Genomic DNA, 11,752 nt, shown 5'->3' with positions numbered 1-11,752 from the left:
GAACCCATATAACCCTAAAATGGTGTCAAGACTCAAGAGACTAAAATAATTATTACCTATTTAATTCACGTAATAATCACACAACCGATCAAAATGTCTTTACAACAATCATTGCAGATGCATGTGCGCTTTCCATCCTTGTTGCTATGCAACCTTTTGCTTTTCATCTAATTTGCACATGGGCTGTCCTATGTATACAGACATAATCTTTCCAATTATAATATAGATGGAAGCAGTTGCTGAATTTGATTTTGACGGGAGAGCTGACGACGAAATTTCATTTCAGATCGGAACTTTGCTTTTGGTAAGTGGTTTTTATTATTCTAACTTCGATTTAAAGTGCTTTGGTTAAATCATTCTAACTTTGGTTCAAAGTGATGTGGTTTAAAGTACTGAAACTGTACCTTTAACTGATAACTATTAACACAGATTTATAATGTAACTAATTGTAATAATAGTAACATTGTGCTCCCCTAGATAACTGACACGGCTCATGATGAGAACTGGTTTAAAGCAACACTGCACGGACAAGAAGGATACATCCCTAAAAACTATGTCAAGTTTACTTTGCCATGGTTAGCAACAGAATGTTTTGTATTTGCCTGATATTTACTTATTGGTTTATTGTTTTGCTCAGTTGGTTTATTGATTGTGTTGATGCAATGTGTTGTGTCACATTTTTGGTACGCCTACACCCTACATGCAGATTGCAGAAATGTACCAGATATGGAATATTTTAATCTTCATTAATAAATCATGCTTACTTTCATTGCCACTAATGCTCACAGTCCACGAAATCTTCACAATCTTATCATGTCTTGTTTCAGCTGGTTTTGGAGGCATGTAAGTCGAGGGGAAGCAGAGAAACTATTAACAGGCAAGGGAACACAAGCTGGAGCCTTCTGTGTCAGGCGGAGCGAGAGTGTGCAAGGTTTGGAAAATAACTTTTTTATTCAATCTTTCATTTATACATTCTGACACTTTTTTGAAATTTATCACATCCGCTAGGCTAAATGTATGTAGAATGCGGATTATTATTTCGTTCAAGGTCAAGTAGAATCACAAGATAAAGACCAGACCCTGAAATTAATTAGCCTCTGAAACCGGATACCAATCTGAGGAATGCCAGACAAGATAATATTATAACTTAGCTGCCAATTGAGGATAAATTGCTGAATCTCATCAATCCAAGAGAGCATAGTAAGTCATTGACACTGGCCGGGGTGAACACCTACAATAACCGCCTAGTGTGTAAACAGTGTATTACACATGCACTGTCTACCAATAAATCAACACCTTTCACTTGTCTTGTATCTGGCCATATAATGTCACGTGTGCAGTGTCACGTGTACACTGTACTACCACATTATATCATATTATATCATTATACCACATTATATTCACTGTTTTACTTTACACAGACTGTATGTGTCCGGTATCATAGTGATTGTAGCTGAGTAGGTACAGTAGGGAGCACAATGTATAGCAACTGTAGTGATTGTAGCTGAGTAGGTACAGTAGGGAGCACAATGTATAGAAACTGTAGTGATTGTAGCTGAGTAGGTACAGTAGGGAGCACAATGTATAGAAACTGTAGTGATTGTAGCTGAGTAGGTACAGTGTATAGCAACTGGGGATGGTCTTTCATTTAACTGCTGGAATGATTTCTATTTTGGCCGTAGAAAAAAATTTGAAAGTGTTGAAATAATTTTCGCCATTTAGATGAGTAAGTACTTGAAAATGTAAATTTTATCATTTTTACGTTTTATTATTTTCGCCATCAAGCCCACGTATAACTTAGTGCTTTAGTGGGTGGAGAAATTGATAAAAATTATAATTTACACTGTGCAGACTGACTACTCATAGAAAGTTGAAAAAGTTGAGTTCTTTTTAACTTCTATCTATCAATATTTATTAAGATTACGCGTTAATATAAATAATTCTGTTCATAAGTTGACATGTTAATACATTGTTAGAGGACCGGGTTTTATTTTGTAAATAATCTTGTAAATCACGAGACAAATTTATTAAAATTTCGAATGAAGTCTTGCATGTTTGAATTAAAAAACAAAAATCAACGATCGGCAGATCAATTGATCAAATCTGGTTTTATTAGTTGTACTGTATACCTACAGTCTACACAGGTACACCTGTAACCCGTCTACTTATGAAATGAGAGTACTGCAAACGGTACCTACTATACGATGCGTACCAAGTTTATTGTAACTACATGTACGTATCAATAAGGCATTTGGTGATACTAAAGTTCTGAGATTTCATCACTTTCTTTGTTTGAACTTTGAAGTACAGTGGAGTATTACAGACTCCACTGTAACCATGGTTATCGTGATCTAATCTAGCAATTATCTACCAACCGTATTACAAATTATAAATACTGCCTGTTTTTGATAAAAAGGCTCAGTCAACTTCGATTATGTCATAATGTTTTTATTTTTAGTAAGAGGTGATTTTATCTCTGAAATATAGCTTTATAAACGATCACGTGGAAATACAGAATATACATTATATAATATATAATATTACACACCGAACTTGAAAGTTTAAAGATGGGTGATCAGATTAGAATTGTATTCCGTGCTTTGTAATGTGCATCATAGTAGCTACAGCCAATAGTACTACAAGACAACTATTAAAGAAATCAGCAAGAAGTCATTTTATCAGAATTGAAATTGCTCGAGAAAATGTTTTTAGTGACAGTGACTAGAAATAAATTGAACATAATCATTTTGTTATCAGTTTACTCGACATTACAATAATTTAATAATTTCGAGTAAACTGATAACTCCTAAGCTAACTTATTATATTATATAATAAGTTAGGACTTAGGAGTTACACAGTGCTCCTTTATCAAATAAATAAGTTAGGAGTTATATATATGAGGTGGTATTGTTAGGAGACAAAGAAGCAGCATAAAATAGTCTGATCTGATATTGAGTAGGCGCTATTCCTGTTTACATGTTCAGTAAAATATGTTCTTCCGTATTGTACACATGTTACTCTTAGAGAGCAAGTCTGTTCTCACTCGTATCCTGTTTATAGTTGCTCAAGGTAGGATTTCCAGTCTTGAAATGAAGTACGATAATTACACAAAATATGGCATTCATGACAAAGCTGAAAGATATGTTCTCTCTGGATACATGTTCCTAATTTTCCTATCGTCCCTGATAGGAGACACCCTCATTCTCATCGGCTCTATGAGGTATAACGCTATAAAGCTTCACAAGATCATGGTGGTATTCATCCAGTACATTGCTGTCTCTGATTTGGTTTGCTCCATTTTCAGAGTCCTGCCTGGTGCAGTTTCACTTGTAGCTAATGATTGGATCTTTGGTGACTTTCTCTGTTCTGCAGCATTCATTGTGATGCTCATCTTTGCAGGAACAGGGGTTCTTCTTGTGAGTGCACTTACATTTGCCAAGTTTATGATTGTGAAATATCCATTTAGAGCCGTCAATTTCTCAAAGAAACGTGGTCATCTGGCAACACTGGGGATGTTTGCATTCTGGTGCTGCTTTGGAGTGATTTGTATTGTTGATGAAAAAGGTATTTACTTCAGCTACATGAGCTACAATTGCGATTTATGTCACTCCCTTGGCCTTAATTCTGAAGTTTATTCTGTCGCTAGAGTAGCTGCTGGAGCAATAGCTCTCATTTCTACAACAATAACCATCGTTAACAGTGCAATGCTGCTATATCTTGCAAAGAAAGTTGCTGATAGACGAACAGGGGGACTCCAGTGGCAGGGGGTCAGAACGGTGCTTCTCACTGTTGCAGCCTATGCCATAGCAACTGTCCCGTTAGCAGTTCACCTAATAGAATTACCAGGAACCCAGCCACAGACTACTGCCAGTTTTCATTACGAATTCGAGAGATTTGCACAGTTCATAGTTTGTCTGAACATCTTTTCCAACTTCTACATCTACACAATCAGTCTGACCAGTTTTCGGGAATTCCTGAAGTCCAGGATCAGAGTGGTAGCTGTTTACATCGTGAGATGTATTGTTCCCAACGGAGATCAGCCTACAGCTCATCGGGGGACGGAGCGACAAAGACTTCTGCCTTGATCTGACTTTCTCTTATTTTGCGCACTCATTGTAGAAACTGCTCAGAACGTTTTGGACAATTAATTGAAATATAAACATTACAGTTAAAGACTTCTTTTTCTTTGTAACTGCATAATCTATTCATTATCTTAAATATCTGATTTCATTTGATTGAGTAGATTGCTATGTTAGTGTTACTAGAACTAACTAAATTTATGAGAATTAGTGTATGTTATAAACGCCTTTTTTATACCTGTTCTAGGTGGCTCCAAAGATCTACAATCGTCTGCCTGATACCATTTCATAGGCTCAATCACTTGAATCTTTTAAAGTTATGCTTAAAACTTTCCAGTTTAAACTGTACCTTCATGAACTTGAAAAACTTTATCGATCATTTATTTTGGTCATATTTGGTGTTAGATCTTTAAATATAAGTATCATTTTCTGTCATTAGAATTTTCAAGCACACGTTACAGTCCTTTTCTATTATTCAGGTACTTTTCTGGGATGTTTAGATTAAACACTGCTGAGTTTAGGTTTTATCTTAATAGTGGTGTTATTAAACTTCAATTTATTATTATTATTAGGTTGTTTTTTTTCGCTCGAATTAAAACAATATTTCTCATCGTTTGAGGTAAATGATCTATAACTTGTGTTGTTATTTCAGTTGATTGGCATAATGAAAGCCATTATAATTTTACCCTAACATATCGGCTAACCTTGCATATGGATATAACATAAGTGAATCAGTATTTGATTATTAATAAACATACCAATTACCAATATGTATAATCTTTTACGCTTATTAATCTCAATTGTTGTGTTTTATTACTCAAATCGAAAACACAGACACAGACACAGACACAGACACAGACACAGACACAGACACAGACACAGACACAGACACAGACACAGACACAGACACAGACACAGACACAGACACAGACACAAACACAAACACAAACACAAACACAAACACAAACACAAACACAAACACAAACACAAACACCGATGGATTGCTAATCAGTTCAAAAAGCGTATTTATCTTATCTCGTTAATGTTGAATTACAGTTTCACTGTGAGATTATTCGACATGACGATGTAATAATCCCGTTAATACACTCCACAGGCTTATTCAGAAAAATGAAAGATGTCTGAAAATTGTTACAAATATGGATAGAAATGCTTTGTTTTCAATTTGGACTCTCTGTAGAAATGTTAAATGCAATTTTTTTAAGTCGATGAAAACCTACATGTCTCTGACATTCTATAAGATCCCATTCGATTCTAAAATCGGACAACCATAATAAATTAGATTTGTAGATCGAAAAATGTAAGTTTAAAATGTTTTTAATATGTTCAGAGTCACCTAGCTCATTTCTTCATTTCTTAGGTCAAGATATGCTATTTTGTGTATCACGACTAATCAAGTGTATCATTTTCGATATTTATGACTTTATGAAAGATTTATCCCATTACAGCTGATATTCATTTGAGCATCTCAAATCTCAGAGCCATGAAACGCACTTAAACGAATTAGATTTGTAATAATATTTAAAAGTTATAAAAGGTCAATACAATGAACTCTTCTTCTTTGGAATGCATTTCTCTCAATTCCAAGGACATTCCCATCTGAACATGCACTCATATATGCTTCCAATGATGTCGAGAGTCATGGCCGCGAACTGTCCACCAGCGAACTTCAAGTTTAAGGAAGATTCAATGCTTCCCATGTTGATCTTCAGACCATCATCATCTTCCTCACAATGCAGTTCATCATCGCAATGATATGTACAGTCACAAATACCATTACATACGGATCTGAAAGGTATCAAATAGCCGCCGGTGTCGCATTCGTACTCACCCTCACCCTCACCCTCACCCTCACCCTCACCCTCACCCTCACCCTCACCCTCACCCTCACCCTCACCCTCACCCTCACCCTCACCCTCACCCTCACCCTCACCCTCACCCTCACCCTCACCCTCACCCTCACCCTCACCCTCACCATCACCCTCACCCTCACCATCACCCTCACCCTCACCCTCACCCTCACCCTCATCCTCACCCTCACCCTCACCCTCACCCTCACCCTCACCCTCACCCTCACCCTCACCCTCACCCTCACCTTCGCAATTCATTTCATCCTGGCAGGTATAAACACAGTCACAATCACCGTCACATATGTAGCTAGAAGGTATCTGATAGAAGTTTGGATAGCAGTACCAATCTCCTTCTCCTTCTTCGGCACCTTCTCCTTCTGCGGCACCTTCTCCTTCTGCGGCACCTTCTCCTTCTGCGGCACCTTCTCCTTCTGCTGCACCTTCTCCTTCTGCTGCACCTTCTCCTTCTGCAGCACCTTCTCCTTCTGCGGCACCTTCTCCTTCTGCGGCACCTTCTCCTTCTGCGGCACCTTCTCCTTCTGCTGCACCTTCTCCTTCTGCGGCACCTTCTCCTTCTGCTGCACCTTCTCCTTCTGCGGCACCTTCTCCTTCTGCGGCACCTTCTCCTTCTGCGGCACCTTCTCCTTCTGCGGCACCTTCTCCTTCTGCGGCACCTTCTCCTTCTGCGGCACCTTCTCCTTCTGCAGCACCAGCTCCTTCTGCAGCACCAGCTCCTTCTGCAGCACCAGCTCCTTCTGCAGCACCAGCATTTCCTCCATAAGCTTCTTCTGCCTCACCCTGCAATAACATTAATGTGCGTTAAATAACATTCAGGTGTTTACAGTCTGTCTGTTTAATACAAGGCATGTTTTGGTGACACTTTACAGATTAATTGAATTAATTAATTAATGGGTTAATTAACATGACAAAATATAATCGTCTTTACCTGTGCCAGCACAACTGCACCCAATACGATAAGTGTTAGTTGAAAAGCCCTCATGTTTAGCGTAATATTACTAGAAACGAAGCAGAAACTCAAAGTTTGATTAGATTCAAGGTTAGTTCTGATGGTTATTTATACTTCAGTAATTATTGTGCAAACTACTAATTAGTTTTTATTGTTTTGAGTTAATTGGTATCGCTCCCATGCACTTCAAGACTAATTCTATAAAGACTAATTCTGTTAGCCAATGGGGAATAGAAATGAATAGTTTTAAGAATAGATTATATTGTATAGACAACTAAGGTCTCACTTAATTCTAAAAAAGTTTGCCTAGTTTTTTCCTTTCCAGAATAGACGCATTTGACGAGTTTTTCAAAATATTTGCACTATATTTAAAAATCCTTTGTCCAATCACCCATATCACTAGTCCCACACTAGTAGTCACGTGTCCCACAGCATTGATCAAGGTCTGTTCAGCACAACATCGTCATGACACACGTGCTTTCTTCTCGTTAATTATTTACAGATAATATATAAGTCTGAGTTACCTGGTAGGTCTGAGTTGTAAAGAAACTCCAAAGTTCTTGTTCTGTTTTCCTGCCATTTTATTTCCTGGCTTTTTTGACGAGCTATTTTAAAACTTCTTTGTCCGATTAGTCGTATCAGTAGTCCCATTGAAACGCCCACTTCTTTGTTACCCTGCTTCCTTCTGCTCATCGCCACCAAAAAGCACGTGCTTTTCTGGTTATTGCACACAGAATACAGAGGGTTGCACTACGATCCAACAAGAACACAGATAGTTACAAAGTGTGTTGAACTTTGAATAACTGAATAAGATGGTTTTACAGGGTTTCTGAGTCGGATCATAAGAGACTTACATACCACCATACTTACATACCACCATACTTACATACCACCATACTTACATACCACCATACTTACATACCACCATACTTACATACCACTTACATACCACTTACATACCACTTACATACCACTATACTTACATTCCACCATACTTACATACCACCATACTTACATACCACCATGCTTACATACCACCATACTTACATACCACTTACATACCACTTAAATACCACCATACTTACATACCACCATACTTACATACCACCATACTTACATACCACCATACTTACATACCACTTACATACCACTTACATACCACTTACATACCACCATACTTACATACCACCATACTTACATACCACCATACTTACATACCACCATACTTACATACCACTTACATACCACTTACATACCACCATGCTTACATACCACCATGCTTACATACCACTTACATACCACTTACATACCACCATACTTACATACCACCATACTTACATACCACCATGCTTACATACCACCATGCTTACATACTAGGCGGTCCAACTATTCGATGATCCAGTAGAGGAATCTACTAATTCTCCAAAATTATTCTACCAGATTTTTTAATCAACAATCGATATGGCTCTGGAAAATGTCGACCACATTATAAACTGGTCAGTAATTTTACTTTGAATGGAATCAAAAATTCTTAGACGATGAGTTTTCAAATACGGAGTTATCTACAGTTCAAGTCGGACTTTGCAAAAAACTCAGTGTTGAGTATGTGAATCTCTACAGTTCATAATAATTTAAATGTTACTAATCTTAAAAGTGTAATATGTAAAGTTGTAACATTCCTCCGATGAAGGGACAATTATTTAATCATCTAGAATGTTCAATCACAATTGTTCATTGATGAAATGTTTGAATTAACCAGTAAACATCTCAGCGCAAAATTTTGTAAAGCTTGTAAAGTTTCTGCCCTTTGCTAAAAAGGAAGGGCCGTTCCTTCGTAACCACAAACACAACCGTGGTAGCTGCTCACCTAGTAACCACATTCCACAGCCGTGGTAGCTGCTCACCTAGTAACCACATTCCACAGCCGTGGTAACTGCTCACCTAGTAACCAAGGTTACCTCTACAAACGTTACCGGAAATCTTTAAACCCCCCTAATCGTACACCACAAAAAGCGCACATTGTTTGTGTCTTACTGTAACAATTAGCCCTATATAATATCATGATTTGTAAATCTACTGCTTTTTGTATTAAAGTTAAATTCGTTTTATGTGCGTTATGTGTAGCCCCCAGCAATAAACGAGTAACCACAAGAAAAGTTATACACTAACCAACTCTTTAAGTGTACGGAATGAAAATGTTATGTAAATACATTGAAATTAGAAGTTACTTAGCAATCCCCAACATTTCCCCCGCCTCCTCCCTGTTAATTAGGCTTGGGAGAGTAATTTAATGAGTATTGCTAAGAAGTAACTACTTGATAGAAACCTGAATAAGTGTCGAATGAAGGAAGCATGGTGGTGTTGATCGATTATATTCAATATTTAAATCTGAGTTGTAGGATGAATAGTGAATTTAAAGAAGTGATCTCAGGATTGTTGTGATGTAAACAATAAATCACATTTATGATTTCAGGAGCATACTCTCTGTCAGTGAAAAGCTCCCGAGATATTGTACAACACTTCAAAATACTTCCGGACAAAGAGGGACTATATTACATCTGGTTAGTCACGTGGTATATGGTTATGTAACGTTGTGTGACGTCATATCACATGGTGTGACGTCATATCACGTGTTGTGACGTCATATCACGTGTCGTGACGTCATATCTATATCACGTGTTGTGACGTCATATCACGTGTTGTAACGTCATGTCACGTGGTGTGATGTCATATCACGTGTTGTGACGTCATATCAAGTGTTGTGACGTCATATCACGTGTTGTGACGTCATATCACGTGTTGTGACGTCATGTCACGTGTTGTGACGTCATGTCACGCTGTGTGACGTCATGTCACGTTGTGTGAAGTCATGTCACGTTGTGTGACGTCATGTCACGCTGTGTGACGTCATATCACGTTGTGTGAAGTCATGTCAAGTGTTGTGACGTCATGTCAAATACCTATTATAGGTGGCACCATTTGAGACTCCATCCAAGAAATATGAGCACATTAAGAAAATAAATATTCAAAATTTTTCTTCCTTCTACAATTCTTCCTTCTACCGTTACATAATTACATAATAATAATTATATTTTATGTTCCTTCCTGATACCACTTTACATACCTTCCTGACATCACCTCACAGACTAGAGGACGACCCTGCAATACTGTGTAATCCATTACCAATCTAATTATCAGGTTAAAGAAGTTTAAATCACTGGATGCTCTCGTTGATTACTACAAGGCACATTCCATAACGACCAAGTCCCCGCTTTTCCTTAAAGATCCACCTCACAGAGTGAGTTGTTCGAGCATTTTAAAGATTTTCTATTTAATGATGAAATGTTTTTAATTTTCGTTTACGGCGAAGCAATCTGTAATAAAATATTACTGATATTCCAGTAATGGAATGCTGATATAATAAATGCTGCTGTAAATTTACTCGGTACAAACGAGTGAAATAACCAAACTGGAGCAAACTGTAAAATAAGTCGCTTTGTTAATTTGCTTAACGGAAAGCGCGAAGCTGTAAAAGGTTGATACAAGTGCGCAAACATGTGTCTTGTAACGCGCAGCAAGACAGCGCGCGCGTTCGATATACCAATAATTTATTAAATTCCTATTTAAATATTAAATTACATGGTCGCATCTTGATCCGACTTCCTTTAATAAGCCTACCTCCGTATTTACACTTTTCTGGTCAGATGACGGGCTTAAAATTCCACTAAACAATGTATGTTCATTTGTCAGTTGTAAACGTAAAACTGACAACACACCGTATATGTCATATGTTAGAAACCGAATTTCCATAAAATCCCTGATCCCTATCGAATTCTCATAGCATTACATTTTACATTGGTCTAAGATTTATTATCGATACTGAAAAACTTTCAGATAAAACGGTGTAAAGTGTTATTTGACTTCAGTCCAGAGGAGGGGGGTGAACTGATGCTGAAGAAAGGTCAAGAGGTGCACATTCTTGAAGACAGTGATCCAAACTGGTGGAGGGGGAGTTCAAACGGGAAAACGGGAATATTTCCCGCCAACTATGTTACCACTGTTGAATGAACTTTCCTATTAAACATATTGAATAAGATAACAAATTTAACAGACTGAAAATCACAGAGTTGTTTATACTGAACGGACTCACAGCCAGTTGACACAGCCATTATAAATGTACTTGTCTTAACTTAACAAAATTAACGATTGTATAGTACTCAAGAAAGGGTTGCAAGTGAATTGACGTCGTTTCATGCTCATTGTACCTTTGTACGTATGTAAGATAAAAGAGTGATGCGTGTCTAAGATTTGTTAGTCTTCTGAAGGGAATTTGTAGGCAGCTTAAGCAGCATTTTTAATATTGGTAATATTTCAGATAAATTATTTGTATACGAGTGCACGTTTAAAGTATACGCGTCTTGTACCATTATTTCTACTTTTTACATATTTAAGAGCAAGAATTTCAATACTGTTATTTTATAACTTTTATACTGAGAATGTTGAAGTTTGCTCAAATCAACTGGTTTATTGCGGCTGTTCCTTATTAACTTGAAGTTGATGAGATTGGAGATTGAGCTCGATTATTCGTTACTGGTAATTCGATCTATTATAAGTATACTAATAAATTTTATACTATTATTATAACAATATGACATTGCTGTAAATACGTAACTGTTTTACAAGAGAAATATTTAAGTCACCAAAAGTTATTTAAACGATATTGACATATTTTTGTACCATACAAACATTACATCTTAAATAATTATTATTTCGTCGTATTTCTGTTGTTTATGATTGGTTGCCGGCCTTCTACAAGTTCACGTAATAATTACACACAC

General features: G+C 37.2%; 1 protein-coding gene across 1 annotated transcript; it reads left to right on the top strand.

Annotated features, from left to right (window-relative positions):
- The first annotated feature begins 217 nt into the window (after window positions 1-217).
- Window positions 218-11,680, top strand: LOC134816329 (growth factor receptor-bound protein 2-like). Its single transcript, XM_063825128.1, has 6 exons — window positions 218-304; window positions 478-575; window positions 828-931; window positions 9,388-9,475; window positions 10,113-10,212; window positions 10,809-11,680. The coding sequence occupies exons 1-6, from the start codon at window positions 227-229 to the stop codon at window positions 10,980-10,982; spliced, it is 642 nt and encodes a 213-aa protein (XP_063681198.1). The 5' UTR covers window positions 218-226; the 3' UTR covers window positions 10,983-11,680.
- The last annotated feature ends 72 nt before the right edge of the window (window positions 11,681-11,752 follow it).

This window comes from Bolinopsis microptera, chromosome 6, assembly GCF_026151205.1.
Source record: "Bolinopsis microptera isolate Bmic1 chromosome 6, MBARI_Bmic_1.0, whole genome shotgun sequence".
NCBI lineage: Eukaryota > Metazoa > Ctenophora > Tentaculata > Lobata > Bolinopsidae > Bolinopsis > Bolinopsis microptera.
The sequence above is the reverse complement of the archived record's forward strand: the minus strand, read 5'-3'. Positions and strand labels throughout refer to the sequence as shown.